The 19,993-nt window shown below is 37.1% G+C and overlaps 3 protein-coding genes across 5 annotated transcripts in view; all 3 read right to left on the bottom strand.

The window, feature by feature from the left end:
* The window catches only part of ash1l (ash1 (absent, small, or homeotic)-like (Drosophila)), a 35,811-nt gene extending 35,053 nt beyond the window's left edge, over positions 1-758 (bottom strand). For 2 of the 3 annotated variants that reach the window (XM_044137956.1, XM_044137957.1), the window contains exon 1: positions 572-757. The gene's annotated coding sequence lies outside the window, so the exon portion shown is untranslated. Of the gene's footprint in view, positions 1-571 lie in introns of all 3 variants that reach the window. The other variant, XM_044137958.1, reaches the window with a different exon arrangement.
* A 2,134-nt stretch (positions 759-2,892) lies between these two features.
* Positions 2,893-10,409, bottom strand: rnf115b (ring finger protein 115b). The gene is made up of 10 exons (XM_044138198.1): positions 10,279-10,409; positions 10,038-10,162; positions 7,786-7,844; positions 6,300-6,360; positions 6,024-6,214; positions 4,673-4,741; positions 4,487-4,565; positions 4,258-4,351; positions 3,211-3,326; positions 2,893-3,071 (listed from the first exon to the last, which is right to left on the bottom strand). The coding sequence occupies exons 2-10, from the start codon at positions 10,113-10,115 to the stop codon at positions 2,949-2,951; spliced, it is 870 nt and encodes a 289-aa protein (XP_043994133.1). The 5' UTR covers positions 10,116-10,162; positions 10,279-10,409; the 3' UTR covers positions 2,893-2,948.
* A 701-nt stretch (positions 10,410-11,110) lies between these two features.
* scamp3 (secretory carrier membrane protein 3) lies at positions 11,111-19,958 on the bottom strand. Its single transcript, XM_044138197.1, has 9 exons — positions 19,536-19,958; positions 19,242-19,322; positions 18,031-18,141; positions 17,152-17,272; positions 16,868-16,996; positions 15,655-15,814; positions 15,453-15,554; positions 13,748-13,865; positions 11,111-12,219 (listed from the first exon to the last, which is right to left on the bottom strand). The coding sequence occupies exons 1-9, from the start codon at positions 19,587-19,589 to the stop codon at positions 12,082-12,084; spliced, it is 1,014 nt and encodes a 337-aa protein (XP_043994132.1). The 5' UTR covers positions 19,590-19,958; the 3' UTR covers positions 11,111-12,081.
* Positions 19,959-19,993: the final 35 nt, after the last annotated feature.

Here is a 19,993-nt window from a genome sequence, read left to right as displayed (position 1 = left end):
CTGCCAGCTAACGCTCGTCCAATAATAGACAGTCCTTATGTATCAATGCCACTGGCAGTTGCTAACTAGCTATCAATCAAAAGCCAGTTTAATAGCGATTTAAGCTAATTTCGCCCAGCAACAACAGCAACCTACGCTCTAATTAGGCTAGAAACGAGCTGCAAACACCTACAGCTTTAAGACAATTTGCGGTGACCGAAACTAAATGTCACAACTCGGGGATAAGTGATGTCCATAATCTTGCATCTCCGTCACATTCTCGTAGTCACTCGTGTTACTACATCTCAGCTACGGCGGCTAACGATGCAGTAGCTACACTGGAGCTACAACCAAGGGGGGAAAATGTCCAAATTCGGTTTCAAATACGCACTTATAATCACTTCGACTCCGAATAGCAATTTTAAAAATTGTAGGCTCTATTCCAGTGGCGAAACAAATAGCAGATGCAGAGCCGTGTAAGGTTATTAAAAAAACTGTCAACAAAATGGCGGCTGCGTTGAATCAACAGAAACCCGAAATGGGTCTCCCTGTAATTTCTCCCTCCGTAGCGGGTAAAACCGGTTTCCCTTACAGCGACTGGTGACGGTAATATCTCCAGAGGTGCTCTGAGATCCACAACGAGTCTCCGTTAGCTGGGCCTGGATGTGTCAGCGCGGGCCTCTCTCGTTAATCGGGCCTCCATGTCTGCTCAGCTCCGTATCGCTACTGTGTGTGTACAACACTGGCATTCTGAGTCCCACACGGGAGGGAGGGAGGGAGGAGAGGAGAGGAGTAGAAATGTCTGTTGTGAGCGGTTCCTGCGGTCCTTGGTCATTGAAAAAATATATATACTTGTACCGGTTTTTTGCAGCCGTGAAGAGTTGTTTTGTGTGTTAGTTCAGGGTGTGTTTGCTGGTATGCAGCAGTCAACTGTCAGACTCTCGGAGCCGCCTAGGTTAGCCACCACAGAGGGTCAACATAACGTTACAGTATATTAACAGCACAGACATAGGACGTGAACGCAGCACAAAAGCTTTTAAATAAACGGATTGTACACTGTAAAAACGAACATATTGGTCTAACATAAAAAATGATGGGACTTATTTTATTTGTCCACAGAAGCTGGAGATTTTGAGCACAAATTCAGAAAAATAAACGTTGATAGTGCCTCATTAGGAATTCAAAACTTCTCGACTAAAAGGCGGCAAAATATGCAAGAGGGCCTCTGAAAAAACTTATTCTGACTATTTTGATCCTCTTCTCAGATTTCGTCCTAAGTCTTCAAATTCTAACTTTTTAAAAAAGCATGAATTCTGAAGAATTAAAAAAAGGTGAGAATTCTGATATTTTGAGATTAAAATAAGAATTCAGAGAAAACAGAATTCTGCAATAAAACAATATAATATGTATTAACTGCAAAGGGAAGCAAAAATGTCACTTTCTCATACACCTATGTAATTAGTAATTAATTAATTGATTCTATTCTGAATGTATACTCACTGTGTAGCAAGTGCTACTTGTTCCAATCTCAATGTATCACACCATTGGTCAATCCCATTTTAACATTAATCAAAAATAGATTATCAGAGTGAGTAATAGTATTTTTAAAAAGTTTTGGTGCATTTTTTTAGTGCATTGGTGGCAAACACGGTTAATCCTACCACATGTGGGCAGATGAAGCAAATACTTTGGTTCCACAAGTTGAAATATTGACTAATTGAATATAATATGAAAATATGGGGTGTTAGAATGCAAGAAAACAGCACAGTTTTTGAATTATTTTTGCTGTTAACGTTATGTTATATTTATTAGAAACATAAAAAGAAAAGCAAAACAAATTTTTTGAAAAAATTGGCTATTTTTGGCAACAAACAAGAAAATTGCTTGCATTTCAGGGTGTTTTTACACCTTTTTAGTTTGCTTTTATTGAACCTAGGTCTTGGTTTGGTCAAAGTAACTCTGGGGTGGTTTGAATGCATTTGTGGATGCAAGCAGGCCAGAGACTGCTCTAAAAGCAGGAACTGGACTATAGCGCAGGGCATTCTGGGTGAAGAACCACAATAAATGTTCTTTTTGCCAGAGATAAAAGAGAAATCCTACAACAGCTAAAATCAAGGGGCTACTACAAAAAAAAGACAATTTCATGCATTTATTACTAGAAATAAATTCTTGCAAAACATCATTCTGTTTGTAAAGCATCTATATAATATTATGACTTTTTTGTATTTAATTAAATTACAAAAATATGTTTATGTTTGGATGATTTTCTTATCTTTTGTATACTGCAAACTGTCATATAAGGTTATATTAGGCTTATTTATATCATTTCATTCATCATGCATTTTCCATAAAATGTTAAACAGTTTCTATTGGCCAGTATGAAATTATTTTAATTATTTTTGCACCAAATCAGCTCCAAAATACAGAAGGATTCAGTTATATGTTCAGCCAGTGGCACATCCATGTTAACCTCACTGACCACTGGACAGACTGGAACACCTGCTTGTGTTTATCACATTATAAAACACAAGTATGTACAAAGAGCGGAGGTCACAGGGTTAAGCTTTAATAGCTGCTTTAACTTGGTTAAAGGTCAACAAAATCCTGAAACTGTCTTACCAAGACAATATTGTAAAAGTGTTTCCCCATAACTCCGTAAGAGCCCATCATTTTGACAGCCACTAGCAGCGCAGTAGTTATTAGTTCGTCACATCAAAGTCAGTCATTCAGAAAACTGCCTCAGCGAGCAGCGCAGTGAGAAGAGCACACCCGCTCAGGATGTTGTCAAGCAAACTGCTGGGTGCTTCTTGGGAGCTGTGGCATAAAATAGCATTTTCCTTAGAGTAGAAAACATGAAGGTCCTTCACGGAGATCCTTGAATGACGTGAAGGCTTAAGCTGCAGTCAGAACTGTGGTGCATGTAATGTGTTTTATTTAAAAGCGGTTGATCCAACACGAAGAGTCGTTGCTCAAATCGCCTCCCTCTCTTGTTGCTCTTGCCTGTCAGAGAGCTCGTCTTGGGGCTGCGACGTGGGCGGGAGGTTGTTGTCGACGCCATCGAGACTTTTGCGGCACACTGGGCAGGTGTCATGCTAGAAGAGGAGAGAAAACCTTTTGATTACTGCACATGAATTTGTGATGAAGCACAAGTGGAAAATTTCTGCATCCAGATTAGTGTTTCATCAAGAAATCCTGTTGATAGCTTGCAAGCATGCCAGTTTTTATCCTTACCAGTTCCAACCAAGGTACTATGCAGTCACTGTGGAAGTAATGGAGGCAGGGAAGCTTCCTGACAGATTCGGCAAGCGAATACTCCTCCCTACAAACTGGACATTCTAGTCGGCAGTCTGAAAAAAAGAGAAAAATATTAGTACAGGCATGTTTGTTACTCTAAACCCTTTAAAGGGAACCTGCTCTGCAAAATTTACATTTTGGATGTTTTTGTACTAAGCTGCTGACAAAAAAACAAAAACAAAAAGCATCCAGCCATTTTGTGGCAATAAGTTAACGCTTATTTTTTAAAAGGTTTTATTGGCTCTAAGGGTCTTTATTTCATAGAACATGGACAGGAAAGTGGGTAATAAGAGAAGGGGGAAGACATGGGGCAAGGGCCTCCAGGCCAGGAATTGAACCTGCAACAGTCATGTCAAAGACTAAAGCCTCCATATATGGCTTGTGCTTAACCCCTCCGCCACCACAGCACCCTTACATTAATGTTTTTTAGTTTCTGGAAAATTAGGCATTTCAAAAACTTCCCAATTGTTGAGTCACACTGCACTGTTACCTAGCAGTCCCAGGGGAACTCCAACACATTTGGTGAGCTGGTTTTACCTCTGTATGTGTTGTACAATTGCAACTGGATAAGCCAAGTGTTTTGTAGTTGAATTAGCATTCAGAAAACCACTTGGTGTATTATTGAAGGTTGTGCATGAGACATTTTCACATGTGAGTGTAAATGTTGAGTTAGCGGCGTGGTCAACAGCAGCTTATTTGAATATAAAGTGACAAGAGAACCTAAAACAACTCATTCTGAAAGGAGCTCAGAATAGACAGAACTGGACAAACTGAAATCTCATCATCTAGGAAAGATGATAAATATATCCTAATCTGTTCAAAGAAGCAATAGGTCACCTTACAAAAAGACAACAGACTAGAAAAGTGTGATGAATGACTGAAAAGGGGAAATACAGAGGGAAATTACTTATATCATAAAACAAAGCTTTGTTTAAAAAACAATAAGGCCAAAAGTACATTCTCATGCTATGCTAAAATCCCCACCTATCTGTTCTTGAGAGACACAAACTCTGGGAAGCAATGAGATCATCTCCTTTTCAGCCGGCGGTGGACCCGTGCTCTCCAGCCGCTCTAATAACTGGACGAGAGGAAGTACATCATATGATACAATAAATAATATCTAAACTACTTTAGTGCTTCACATAAGGAGTTGTGTGTGTCTAGATTTGCATATCACAGTACTTCAGTGGTCAGAAACTTTACTGTTACTGACCTCTGAGACGACCGCGTCGAGGCCTCCCTGTCCCCACGCATAATCTCCCGGGTTTGAGTACAGCTGCATCATGCTTGATCTAAGAGGCAAAGCAAAAGAGTGGACGTGTTTCACACAACGTCAGAGTGAAATCAAAAGCAACTGATGTGAATCAAAACTAGTAATGAAAAAGAAAAGCATGCTCACAGTGTGGTCGGAGTAGAAGAAGAGTTTCCGCTGGAGGCTAACAGGTCAGACAAAACCTGCAGCATGAACCTTTTGAGTGAGAGCAAAACCAAGCAATAAAACGTCTGACTTAGAAAACTTTCACTTGATTTTAAGCTGCTTCAAACCAACATGAGAAATATTTTTTAAATAATCTAAGAAATTCTTGTAATATTTTAGTGATTTTACATTGCAAGTTCTAGAGGTTTTCTAAAACTAGTTTCCACTTATTTTCTACTTTCAAAAATTCTTCATACTACATTCAGTCATTCACACAGTAAGAAGTTGACTGTTTAAAGTCAAAAGTATCACCTAAAACAGAAGATGACCGTCACAAAAGCAGAAGCAGAAATAAAAATCATCTTTCTCACTGGGGAGGCGCTACAAAAGACCTACATGTTGGATTTGTCTATTGGTAAATTAAAAGTATTAACATTTGAAAATGTTCATCCAGTTTGAACTAAACAGTGTCCCCTGCAGGCACAAAAGCAAAAACTTACAACTCTCCATTGTTGTGAAAGTGGAGCATTCATTTATTGGCATATTTACTGGTGCATATTTGATGCCACCAGCAGCGGAAAACATGTGAATTGTGACTAGATTCTTGTATTGTTGTGGTGTGGAGTGCAGTGGCACGCATCTTCATCACCACAACTTCTAATGAGGCTTTTAACACAAAGAAATAAAAACTTTTCAACACAAAATTATTCTCCAGATAAGAGCCAAATCTTTACATCTGTTTTGTGGCGGTTCAATACAAATATGTGTCCTGTTAAACCCAAAGGAATAGTACATGAAAGTCATGTTTTAAGAAATGGGAACAAACATTAAAACCAGCTTACATTTTCAGCTAGAAGTTGTTTTAGGAAGCCACTTGCTTCTGCAAAAATACACTAGACAGAATGAAATTCTCATGAAAGGTTAAAATTTACAGATTTTCACTGAGCTGCATCAGACATCTAAAGCAGGGATGCATGAAAATGATGCAAGACAGTGATTCTCAAGGACTGGAGAAGGGCATGAGAATTGGGAACACATTTTTTATGCTGGTCACAAGGAACAAAAATATGTCCTTTATGATGTTTAGGGTTTTTTTTTTTACCAGGTTTTGTGTTGTGCGTGCATGCAACACTGATTTCTCCTTTGGGTTTAGAAACCTTTTCATGAGTTAAGAGGCTTCACTAAAGAAACTCCCTAAATATTGTCTTTTGTTAGACCAATAACAATAGGAATATGTCCAAAGAACTTTTAAAAACTTCAGAAAACCTGGACAAATATTGATCCAGTTTGCCAAACACAATACCTTGTATCACTGAAGTGTCTACAAACATACCCGGGTACAGCGGGAATTTGCTCAGGCCTGGAAGACTCGTCCTGCTCAGCGCTAAATGACGAGTCCTGTTCCTGCAACTCTGTAATGATCGGGGACGCTGGAGATACCTGCTGGTTGTCCTCTGGGCGGGACTCAGAGGAGGGCGGGTGGGACAGCAGGGCGGAGCGCTCCATGAACACCAGCTGCCATATCTTGCAAAGGGAGACCAGAGAAAATTGTCACACAAAGGCTGAGGCACAAAGGAGTCATTGTTACGACGCAATTACGTTCACGTACGTCTGGCAACTGCAAGTCGGACTCTGCATTTGTTACTGATGACGCTCTATCCTGCAGGAAACTTCACAAATATATAAAAAAACAAGAAAAAGAAAAAAATATTAGGAGAGAATCTTTCTCTTAAAAGATTGCAGGAGGATTTACTTTCTGCAGTGGAAGGAATTTGGGGGATTCTGACCAAATTCAGCACCTAATTTTCCTCCTACTGAAGGCCCCGGGGTGCCCTGACTGGTGAGCTAAAAGGCCAGAAGTTGGAGCCTTTAAAGTTCCTTCTCTGTTTCAGGATACATCAAACTATCCATTTAAAAGCATGATGTAAATGTCTTTTTGGTCGATGTACTAAAATAAAGGAAGAGAAAGCTTGGATATGTAATCTGGAAACAAAAGTAGGTTGCTGAATATCTTTAACTGCTTAAACATGGAGCTACTCGGTGAGCAAAATAGGATCCAGTATGATGACTGTGTTTTTAATAAAAATGTCTGTTAAAAAGAAACAAAAAATAATTAATTCTAAATAATATTTTGGGGGAACCCTGAAAAATTCAATTGTTATTCGCTTTTTGCTGAAAGAGCGACGTTTAATAAATTTTAATTAATTAAACTTTCACTTTATGAAAGCAAGACTGGATGGAAGTTCAAAATAAACCCTGAAACTTTAGAAAGACGATGTCTGCGTATTATGTTTTTTTGAGTGCTGAAATGATCAAACATGAATCAACTTTAATAATAAAAACAAGAAGGAAGATTTGCACTTGTTGCAGATTTTCTCTAATATTTTACACACAGGCTCAAATACACTCTCACTAAGAGTAACGGTTTTTGCAGTCGCCGATAAGCTCCCAGCATATTTCTGCCTGACATAAACTGCTTTGAAACAAAGTCCATGAATTTATAAAGCTTTTAAGTTTGAGGCCATTTCAGAAAATTAATGTGAGCCAACTTTCATTTAGGTTCATTGTCCTGTTGGAAAACAACATTGTGTCCAACTTTCCACAAGCAACTAGACAGAAATAGATGAACGAGACCCACATCATAATACTGCCTCTTCTTTGGTCAACAGTTGGTACATTGTTCTAATGTTTGGAAAACTCATCTCAGCTCTTCCAAAGATTTTTTTTTGTCTTTCTTGGCAAAACTGCTCAATGCTTGCTTTATCTGTCAATAGGGATAAATCAAAACTTCTGTTTTGGAAATAAATTGAAGCTGTTTGTTGTACAAACACTTCAGCCTGGGAATAGTTTGGTTTAAATGTATGAATAAAATATCCAAATTACTTAAGTAAAGACTTGATGTAACCTCTGACTAGAACTACTGTACATGCAGATATAGTTTATCATTGTTCAACTATTTCTCTATATTCACAGGTTCTTTTGAGAACCTTAGAAGACTGAAGGCAGAGGTTTTCACATGATTTGTTATCCAGCATCTTCAGTAAGACAAACTCCCAACTGATAGAAAAATTTAATATTGCACATTCAGGTTTTACCTGGAGTCTTCTGCTACCTCCTCGATGAAGTCGGTCTCACATGTGGGGCAGACCAAATCCTGAAAGAAGACAAGTTCATCTTCAGAAATCTCCCCATCCCATTTCATAGCAATGCCTCTGGGCTTTTAATCATCTGCTGTATCTGCCGAGGTTTATTCCAGCAATGGTTTCTTCCAAGGGAAATGCTGGATCTGGCTGCAGGGGTTTGATCTGATTTACGCTCCGGATTATTAGCGATGTTGTAAACAAAGCAGATGCTTGTTATTCTCATTTACCACAAGTTGGCTTTGAGACAATACTGAATCAAATCGCTGGTAAATGTCAAATAAGTTGGATTTTTATGACCTTTAAATATCTTCAGACAACTTTATTCAGTAAATATTTGGACAAGTGTGACAGCACAATCTAAGATCTAAATAAATAAAACTAATAGCAGAGAAATTTTAAAATAACATCCCAAAAGGCAAAAAAAGCAGAACATTTCCCAGAAAATTTAAATTAACATTTTAATCTTTAACTGCCAGACTAATTCCTCATTCCTTATGTTTTCTCTTTTTTTATTTTACAAATAATTTCCAAAGGCAAATTAATGCTAAACATAAAATAGCCCAACCCGATCCTGCATTAACTATATGATTTTACCCCATAAATTATTTTGTCTCAGTTTTTCCAGAGATTTTAATCTCTGAAAAGACTACAGATTTTATCACGGAAATGTTCAGTACAAAAAAATCCGCTTAAGAAAAACTTGTCTGAAAATCTGCAGCTGATCCAGAATGCTGCTGCTCGCATTCTCACTAAAACCAGGAAGATAGAGCACATAACACCAGTTTTAAAGCCCCTCCACTGGCTCCCTGTAGCTCAAAGAATAGACTTTAAAATACTGTTGTTAGTTTATAAATCACTGAATGGTTTAGCACCACAATACATTAAAGATTTGCTGCTGTTGTATCAACCTTCCAGACCTCTCAGGTCTTCTGGTTCTGGTCTGTTCTGCATCCCCAGAACCAGAACCAAATGAGGAGAAGCGGCATTTAGCATCTATGCACCAAAAATCTGGAACAAACTTCCAGAAAACTGTAAAACAGCTGAAACACTGACTTCCTTTAAATCTCAACTAAAAACCCACTTGTTTAGAGTTGTATTCGAAACGTAATCAATTGCAAATTTATTGACGGAATCTGACTTGATATTGTTTTTATTGTTGATTCTATGTTGCATTGTATTTTTGTGTTTGATTTGATGTATATATATATATATATATATATATATATATATATATGCTATATATATATATATATATATATATATTGATTTGATTTGATTTAGAACAGCTGACATTGCCTTCTATTGAAATACATAAAACCTGGTAGAAAAATAAAGATGTGTACAGATGTCTAATGGTGGTCAAAAGCTTGGCAAAGTTAATCAAATGGACTAAATTCACTTATATATATATATATATATATATATATATATATATATATATATATATATATATATATATATATATATATATATATATATATATATATATATATATATATATATATATATATATACTAAATAAAGACAATGACTGGGTGACCTGAAATAGCAGGAGGCTCTATTATGAAAAAAAAAAAAAAAAAAAAAACAACACAAAAAAACTGTATTACCTCTGTAGTATGGTGCCTTGGGGAGAATCCCATAAACCCGTTAAACATACATGATACAACGGCTTGCCATATTTTGTTTTTCTACGTTCGCTTCTTCTCCTAGAAAAATTCCAAATGAACAGTTTTTATCTAAACCTTCAGAAAAATCAGATTGGACCACAGAGTTCCGGTGTTGTGTGGCACGAATTATCGGTGGTGTGTGTGTGTGTGTGTGTGTGTGTGTGCTACTAGCAGTGTGCACACCCACAGCACTCCCTTCGTGTTTGACACGCAGCTGACAGCAGACAACTGGACACAGAGCAGTAGTGCTTCTAAATATGGCAAAGTGAATTACCAGATTTTACTTGCACCATCTAATTTAAGAGTTTCATGCTACTACGCGCACAAGACCTACCTCCAAGTATCTATTAAAGGCTGTTTATTTAGGAGATTTCACTTTATTATAATTCTGAGATGAATTATAAGGGATTAAAAGTGCATTTTTTTTAAAGGAAGCAGAAAGTAAATATGTAAATCTTAAATTAAGAGATTAATTAAATAGTAACGCTATGTATATACTATTTTATATATACACGTATATATAAAAAGACCCACCGGTAGTTGGGGCTCCGTCTCTTTCTTGCAGAAGTGGCAGTAAAACCGGTGTTGCGGTGTGTCCGCAGCCTCCGCCATGTTTACAGTAAGGAACTGTCTTTGACGTTACTCTCTCAGCCCCCTCACTCAAAAAATAAAATAGCACAAAGTATCAGCACAGTTCGGAAAGCAACAAAGAAATAGAAAAGAGCAAGTAAATTGGAAATAAGTTAAAAAAAAAAAAAAAAAAAAAAAGTCACACCAGGCTTGTAGGTCCTTTCCTCTGTTGTCAGTGTTTCCAGGAGCGCTTCTTGGATGAATGTCGCCCTGTGCGAGCCTCTTCCTCTAGGCCCCTCATTGGTGTTAATGTCATTGTAAATTGGGGTTTTAAATGATTCAGAATGATTTATTTGAACACTTTGTTTATGTTTTTTTTCAAACTCGACTATTGATTCAACAATGTATTTTAAATACAAACATTGAGTTAATATTGAGTTTATACAGAATCAAGTACTTGCCCACATGCAGTTTCTTTGAGGGGTTTTAAGCATGAATTACCTTTTTAATGTTACGTCACACCAACTAAGTTCAGACTTTTACTTGGCTGCTCTTAAATAGTTTTATTTTTGTAATCAATTCAGAGGTAGACTTGCTGCTGATGTTGCTACGTGATGGTTGAACATTTCCCTCAGATTTTTCTGGTAGAAAGTAGGATTAATGGTTTGATCAGTTACAGCAACTTCTCCAGATGATGCAAAGTATCCTCACACCACCACTATGCAATTCTGCCAAAATAATAGTCTCTTTTTTGCATTTACAATCTATGTGACATGGAAATTTGATCTTAAAACATTTAATGTGACAAAAAAAAACCCCTGTAAGTTTGCTTTTTGAAAGTAAGAATCTATTTTAACATGCTCCTTACTCAAATATAAACTGCTGAAGAAACTAATCAGATTTAAATAATTAAATTCATGTTAAAATTGTCTAAATATTCTGTTTTCTACACTACATCCTCTTGATGACAAAAACAGAAACATAACAACATACATACTTAATAACTTCCTTAACAGAAAACTAATATGCAACAGTGGTCATCACAAAAATGTTTATTATTAATTGCCTAAACTTCCAAAAGAAAAAAAGAAAAAAAAACAGGCAAAATTTGTACACAGCTTCAGAGAAGAGCAATGAGGATTGACGTTTTATCACATCTTAAAATACCCAAGTCCCTCAGCCTGACCTACAATATACATAAGAAATGGCTGCTGTTTGAAAATTTCTGAGCAACATAAAGTTAAAAGGAAATAAATTGTAAAAATCTACAGAAGAAGCTATAAATGACTAAGAATCCAAATATAAGAGATGTAAATAAACCACTGAAAAGTTGCAAACTCATGCCACCCCTTGACATAGAGGCACCTTGAGCAAAGAGCCAGCCTGATCAAAGCATTGTTTTTATTTGAAAATAATTATTTTTGCAATTCAACTAAAGAAGTGAAAGCAGCTGTAGACTGTGAAAGCATGGCGATATTTTTTTTTTATTAATACCAAAACAGTTCTAATCTTAATCACATTAGGCTTCAACAGAACAATCACATATAGCAGAAATAAAACATTTCCTCTTTACAGTGTGAAAAGATTTGGCAGCAGAGATAAGCAGATAGTATTCATATGTGTAACAACAACTAATTACTTTGTTATTTAACATTTAGACAAACAAAAACACCGTTTTAGGATGAGTCGATGAGTTGTAAATGTGAAGATATAAAGGTAAAAGTGGCAACATTTCAACATAAATGTAATTATTTCCACAAGCTGGATACACAGGCAGCATTGTTTCCTTCCTCCTCCGACAATTTGACAGCATTGTTTTTATATTTTACACAATTTCAACCTTTGCGTTTTTGGTTAACTCAGTTTGGCAATGTGCGCAGCTCGTCCTGTACACTTTCAAAAGCCGAAAACTCATGCATGACAACTCAAATTTTAACTTTCACGGAGGTATTTCAGTAGACCCCCGCTTTCGCAGAAGCGACTCTTCACCAATCCTCATCCCGTTCTCCTATCGCGGTGCAGCGAAGGTCCCCTGGGCAGCAGAGACAGCTGCTTGGCGTACGGCCTGATTGGACATGACTCCAGTGGCGAACTCAGCCTGAGCCTTCTGGAAGCTGGCATCGGTTTGCCTGTACATGCTGTGGATCTGAAGCGGAGAAGAAGAAGAGTACACTGACACTGATATGTGCAGCAATTCATTGTCATATTATCGGCACAATGAGAGTGAAAACGACACCCGGAACCTGATATGTGGCTTTTCTAAGAGGCAGCTTGCTATCTGCTGGATGTATGAGCCCACGGGTTACACTTTGGACACAAAACAATGATGTGCCCCGTCATGGTCGCTTACAATCTGACTCAGTTACAGCAGCTATGTCTGCAGGAATCGGCCAAAACTTCAGAACTTGTGGACAAATACTCAAAACGTTGATCAAAAACATGCAGCGCACCAACAATACCACCAAACGTCAAGTGAATGTAGAAAAAAATTCTAAAGTTGTCTAAATCTTAAAAAAATATTCTTTTAAAAATTGTTCTAGAATCTTTTGACCCTCAAGGTTGGTTCACACCAAACGCGTTTAGATCATCAGGCATGTCTGGTTTACATTCAACACCTATGTGGAGGCGCGTCGAGACGTGTGAAATGCGCAGAGCGATTTGAATCGTTTGGCGCATCAAGCGAGTACAACAAGTCGGCCGGAAATGGAAAACAACGGCTAGAGCTCAGGCGCTCTTGATGCGCCTCCATATAGACTTTGAATGCAAACCAGACGCGCCTGACGCACAAAACACTAGGTATAGAACAAATGTCAAGCGTCCACATTCAAAGTGCACACGAGTTGGACTTGAAGCATTGGACAGGTTTTTGATGTGTGTAATGATTTTGGTTTGAACGCACCATTACTAATTTTACTAATCTGTTCCAAAACTGGCAAAGTTTGATCTGATTGAATGTGGGAATAAAAGGTTTCTCTCATTTTATTGTGCATCTTGTTTAAAGTACTTCTTATTTTTCAATGCACAAGTTGAATCTCAGTCCAAAGTGGATAACGTAAAGTCAAAGTTGTATCTCTAGTGACAAAGAGTTCTTTCACATTAAGGCTCAAATTTACTTATATAGTTCTAGCCAAGATTTGTGGATTTTCTTCCTGGCTTTATTTCCAATTAGAAATCACAAAACTGTTTTTTGAAACAAGGACACCACAGCTTCAAACCAAATAACAAAAATTAATAGGAAGTCATTTTAAATTTTTTTTCAAGAGCAAGGCTGTTAAACATCTGCTTTAAAATTCACACTTTAAGTTTAGTGTGATAAAACATGGCCAATCAAAGCTTTTCATTATTAGCTGTAACTATTAATAACAGAATCAAAAAGCCCCCTATTCAAAACTCCATCTCCCTTCAGGAACAGAAACACAAAGAAAAAGTTACAACTTAATCCTATTCAAAGTAAGCCATAAATACTATCTGTGGGTTGGCAATAAAAGATTGTTATATAGCCAGGTTTAAGTTTACAACACTAAATTAGACCAAAACTCTGTGGAAATGGAGCTAATGGACCTATAAAAAACACATACACACACACACACACACACGAGAAGCATTCTGTTAAAATGCAGCCTTAACATGTGCTTCTAACTTTGGATTAGCTCTACAAATAGAAAGCTACTGACCTTCTTTAGCAGGAAAACCCCCATGGCGGTCTGGGCAGTGAAGAGGGTGGCATTCAAAATCATGAGCACACCAACGCCAGTGCTTTTATTCAGAAGAGCCAGGCTCACAATCCAGCCACTGGGTAGAAAAATAGGTTACAGTGAGAGAAACTAAGAGTGATGAGAAGAACAAGAAAATCATAACGATACTAAAACATTTTTGGTGTGTTTGTCTCTCCAAGGACACAAATGCAGTGAATTAATGAAATCCAAGAAAGAGATTAATAGCAAATTTAGCAAAAAAGTCCGATTGAACTAAGGCTGAAACGATTAATGAAATTAATCAATTATTGAAATAATTGTCAACTAATTTAGTAATCGATTAATTGTTAACTGGAGTATACAGACTTGATGAAATAACAACACGGGCAGAGTGGCAATTAAGCCAAAAATGTACAAAATGTGTATATGTCTCCTAAAATGGCATTTTAGCTTCGCCTGGTTCAAATTTTGAAAAAAAGAAATTTCCACTTAAGCATATTTTGCTGTCCAATTATTAATCAAAAAAATATAAACGGATTAGTAGACAGTATTTTTTAGCTGCAGACGCATCCTTTGCTACAAATGATCATTTGTGCACTAAAGCATGCTACGTTACTGCATTTTAGGCTGTTTTTTTGGTATTCAAAAAAGTAATGTAAATATTTGCATCTCTTGGTGCATTTCTAATATTGTTTAAAATGATAAAGTGGAAAATCTGCAGAATGTGGCAGTATTTTTTGTTGAATCTGCTGTTCGTCATGGTTATAGCCTGCAAGTTTCCCAAAAACTTAGGTGTGACCATGAATTATGATCTTCATTTTCAAACACGTCGCAGACCGAATTTCATTATCTTGGAAAAATATCACAAGAAAAGTCACATCCTTCCTGACACAACCTGATTGAAAATATGTATATATTTACGCCTTTATTTCCAGTAAATTACAATTCCTGTACTGCACGCTTTTCTGGAAACTAAAAACATCCATTTAATACATTTCAAATGACCCAAAACACAGCAATTAGGCTTTTGTCTGAAACCCAAAAGTTTGAGCACATCACTCCAATCTAAAAATCTTTCCACCGGCTTACAGTGAAGAGATTTAATAAGCTTTGTATCGGTTTTAAAGCGTTCAATGACCCGACCCCTTCCTAAATGTATCCCAGACAGGCCCTTCAGGTCTTCAAGTAAAGGTCCTGTTACACACAAAATCAACTCCAGATCAGCTCTTGGTTCTTTAAGTCATTAAGGTTCTGCTCTCTGGATACCTCTGATCAGTAACTACACTGTTTCACTTTAAAAGCAAACTCAAAACATCCCTGTTCTATCAACCTTATAGCATTTTATTTAAAAACATTCAGTTTCTTTCTTATTTTTCAAGCTTGATCTTGTGTGACCTTAGTCTTATTCTTGCTTTTCTAACTCTGTAGGTCGGTAAAACGGGATTAAACAGCCCCTAACATAAAGATATTGAAGGATTAAACTGAAAATAAGACAATAAATACAACTTTTTAAACCATTGTTGCCTTACAAACTAAGAAATTGACCTTTCCCCATTAAGCAATTATCATGTCAAGACAAGAAAAGAAGATGTTGTTATTGTGAGGAGAGATTAAATGATTGGGATCTATAATACAACAGCAGCATCGTGTAACAATGTAATTAAGGAGGAAAATACATTTATACCTGAATCCTGATCCGGGGATCCCAATAGTCATGATGACAAAGACGCAGACTTGAGCAAAGAAGATGAAGAAAAAGATGAAGAAGTTGAAGGAGCTGTCACTCCTGCAAGAGGAGAAATAATAAATAAAAACACGCAGCGATTAACAACAGTCAAAATAATATTTTAATCTGAACATGAAATCTGATAAACAGCTGTGATTACCTGAAGGCTTTATACACGGGTCGATACCAACAGAGGAAGGAGCAGGGCGTGAAGAGGAGGGCCCAGAGAATGGAGAGCCCAAAACCAGAACCGTTGGACGGATCCGCACAGAACATGGCCAGGGACGAGATCAGGTTGAAGACAAGCGAGAACGCGCAGACTGCATGTTGGAAAAGACAGAAAAAAATATTAACAAAAACTCCAAACCCATCCGTGTGTTCACAGAAACAAAGCAGTCTGTCAAGATTTGGTTTAATAAAAACAAACAACATAATTTCAAATTAGATTTCAACTCTCCTGAGTCCCTGGTCTGTAAATAGCATCAGATATTACAGCCAGATTTTGTATTTTTGGGTGAATTTAAATGTTTCTAAAGTTTTCAAATTACATTTAAATCTTTCAACAAAATTTGTGTCAAAGCAGCATTTTTGTTTGTCATTTACTTGTATTCAAAATGTAGTTTTTGAATAGCGATGTGATTTCTGGGCGTTGGAAAAAAAAACCTACTAAGAACCTTTTGTTAGAAAATTGTTAATGTATTAATCCAAAGAATAATCATCATATTACCACTAGACGGTATTGAGATATTTTTTTAGCAGCAAGATTGAATTTAATTCAAATTCAAAATAACCTTATTGACCCCAAAGCTCAATTAAATCAAATTAAATATTTTGATCATTGATCAAATGATCAAGCGTACACTAAAGGAATGCTCTGTTGTTGCATTTCAGGGAATAAAATGTTGATTTTCTTATTTGAAGATTAATTGATTTATTCACATCATTTGATTTACTTCTAACATTGTTTTTAAAAAAGGTTTAAATTGTTAAATAAAAAATCTGCAGAATGTGTCAACCTTTTGTTTGATTAATTGCCAGAATAGTTGACAAAATAATAAATTACTAAAATAATTGTTAGTTTAAGCCCTTCTTGTACATATATACAGTATTTATGTCTATAAGTTAAATCACAGAAAATTGGAGAATTAGAGAAGATAAACATTAGAGCAGTTGTGTCTTTTGTGAGTTTAGATAAACATCTGAGCATAAACGGATGCGATATGAACTTCTTCTCACGGGTTTGTTCTTAACTTCCCTCCACCTGTGAGTCTCACTTTTTATCAGGCCCAGATCATGAAGTTAAACCCACAAGAAAACCAAAGTTTATTACATTTCGAGAGTGTGACGTATATTTTTCAGAGAGATAAACTCACACATCCAGAAGTAGTACATGATGGTGACAGTTCGCTGGAAGCGCTGGGTGATCTCCACGTTGATGTCTTGGTAGAAGCAGGGCCCCACAGGACAGAACGAAGGCAGAGGGGGCCAATTATTCTGACGAGCTGGAGAAGAGAACAGAAGCAGGTAAAGCCAAAGAAAGCACAAACCCTTTTATATATCTATCTATTAAACCCGATCAAATGGAAATCTCTCAGAGGGCACTATTAAGAGACATTCCACCTTACGAACAAAATCACAAAAATTGGTTGCATCTCACTGGCTCCAGGGCCGAGGCCGTGTGACTGCAGCTCCCGTTCCCTCCTCTCCAACTCCTGGGCTTTCCTCTCGAGCTCCTCCTGCTTCTTCAGGAGCTCCGCTGTGGTGGAGTTCACTGCAGGCTTACACACAAAGACGGCAGGCAAACAGAAAGTCAACTTTCACATTAAAAGTCTGCTTTTACTAGTTAGATAAAGATAGGGGACATGTAAATGTGTTAGCTGCAGATTCAAATGCTGCTACATGGGTTGAAAGGTGAGACGTATCCTATCCTTGAACAGGGTAGGATACGTCTATGGGATATACAAAACATGTCTGTAACATTTTTTGCACAAAATCATTTTTAGATAATGAGATTTTAGTCTGCTCAGTTTTGCCTATTTTGAGCTCTTTTCAAAAGAAGGGCCTCCTGTCAATTTAAATCCACATAATCTACTACTGGCCACAGTAGCCCACAAATCAACATCTACATTCACAGGTTAAAATAGCTGCAAACAGATGCACAATTATACAAAAATGCATCTTTGAAAAGCAGCAGTAGAGCCTCCTGCACAACCAACAAGAATTCAGCAAGTGATTCTTGATGGTAAACATTTGTTAACCATCAAGAAAATGGTTTCTTGATGTTCACCATTGTCTTTTGCAGCAGGTACAGCACATTGTTTCCACAATCTACTTAACAATTAATAACTACTCTCTGTTGGTCTGTCAGACAAAATTCAAATAAAACATGTTGAAACAGTTCAATGGATGTAAATATTCTTGCAAGTAACTGCAAGTATGTCCTCTCTATTATATTTATAATTTTTAAGAGACATCTATATGGTCACCTAGCTCCCACTGAACTAAAAACATAGTATTGACTTCACAACATGAGTACCTGTGCGTTATAAGAGCCATAGCTGCGAGGCTCAGTGGGTGTCGTTCTGCTGGGCGGCGTCTGCGCAGGCGGAGGTGCAGGCGGAGAAGAGGCTTCATATGGCGGTGGAGGCTGCAGCGCATTTGTTTAGAAAGAAAAATGCAACACACATCCATAAATGTCAACAAAAAAATACATTTAAGTTACTTTAAACTGTTCATTTGGAAAGGCTTCATAGCAGCAGAATACAATAATGTTAAGAAAACCAATTAGACATTTTGAACACAGCTAAATGGATGTTACAGATATTTAATTTGAACACTTTGATGCTTGTTGGCACTAAAACAATCAATGGTTAGACGTCTCAGTTTTACAGATCTACATAATCAAATTTATAAGCACATTTCTGTGCAAAATTTCTGACTCAGCTCTTATTTCATTATGGCATGCTTAAAGGGAATAAGGTTTACCTGACAATTAAATTTTAAGAGGAGGAAAATGGTCTAACCTTTTTTAAAATCAATAGCAGAGTTCTGTGAAAAGTTTTAAAACAATCTTGCTCTGCTCAGATGTTACAAAGAACATTTTAACTACAATCTTTTTGTCTAAAGGATGGATACTGACCAACTTTGTATCTATAAGTCCCAGGCTATAACTTAAAATACACCGGTACATCTCAATAATTATGTTTCAAAGAGGCTTTAATTGTTCTGGTGTAATATTCTAATCTTCTAATAAATCAAATGTCATTACCTTTAAGCTGAAAATCATCACATTAAACTCAAATAAATAACCATTCTGTAAAATTAACACATATATAATGCATTTCACTTACTGAGTTACTGAATAAATAAACCTTTCAGTAATATTCACATGTATTGACATGCAACTATAGTATGTAAAACTTCAAATACTCTGGCAGCATTAGCATTAGCTCTTGTACAGAACTGTGCAAGTTGATCAGCATCCTATACATTTTTTGTATAAATATTCAAGTACATTTAGACATAAAAGTTCACTATGGAATATTTCTACTCTACTCTGATCTGGATTAAAGGAAATGGAACCAGAGAAAAGCAAAAACTAGAGAAATAAGGAATAATCAACAGATTAATTTGAGTGTCAGATGGATAGAGGAACAGACGGATGATGCTAACTTTTAACTTCAATGAGAAAAGGGGGAGAAAAATCTAAAAATGCTAATTTTCACACAATCCTTGTAATACACTCACCCCAGCTGGTTTATCAAACGGGTTGTAAAGGTCCAGTGTTGCATACTCGGTGTTGCTGCTATGCTGAGTCACAGCTGGGTCCTAGCAAACAAAAACAAACATTATAACAACTATACCGCTGGTTCCATTCCCTCATGCCACATCGCCCGGTTACAGGCGGGTTTTACGGTTTATAAAAGCTACAATGCGAATAGGCAAGTCACTGAGGATGACAGCTGGGCCCAGTACGTCACATGAGCAGCAGCAGAGATCTGTCATCCATCAGGACATCAGCACAAGCTTCCTTTCACCCACCTGGAAAGGGTTCTGGTCCTCCGTCGGTTCGGGGAAGCTGGTATATTTCGACATGACAGCGGCCACTGCCTACAGCTGATGTGAACGTTAGGGAAAACAGAAGCTAAGCTAATGCTAACAAGCCAAGCAGATTTATCGAGGATTTAGTTTCTGTGTCTTGTCAAAAGAAAAGAAAAAAGGCAGATGTTGCTTGATGCTGTCGGTTTATCCGGTCATTTATAGAGAGCTATATTGGTGGCTCGTTGCTCATCTTTGTATTTAGACTAACGTCTAGTGGCTGGAAAGGCGTTTCTGTTTCTGCATTAGCCGCTAAAGTCTCGATAATAGTCTTGTGAAGTCAAGGAAGAGCAGAGGAAATCAGATATTTTCTGCTACAGGAAACCGAGAAGAAGTGGTCATGTGACTTCTGCTGCGGCACGGAGTCACGTGGGAAAGGTGGGGGACGAGAAAACAGACAC

The sequence above is a fragment of the Gambusia affinis genome, linkage group LG14 (genome assembly GCF_019740435.1).
Source record: "Gambusia affinis linkage group LG14, SWU_Gaff_1.0, whole genome shotgun sequence".
NCBI classification, from domain to species: domain Eukaryota; kingdom Metazoa; phylum Chordata; class Actinopteri; order Cyprinodontiformes; family Poeciliidae; genus Gambusia; species Gambusia affinis.
This window is presented reverse-complemented; position numbering and strand designations above follow the sequence as displayed.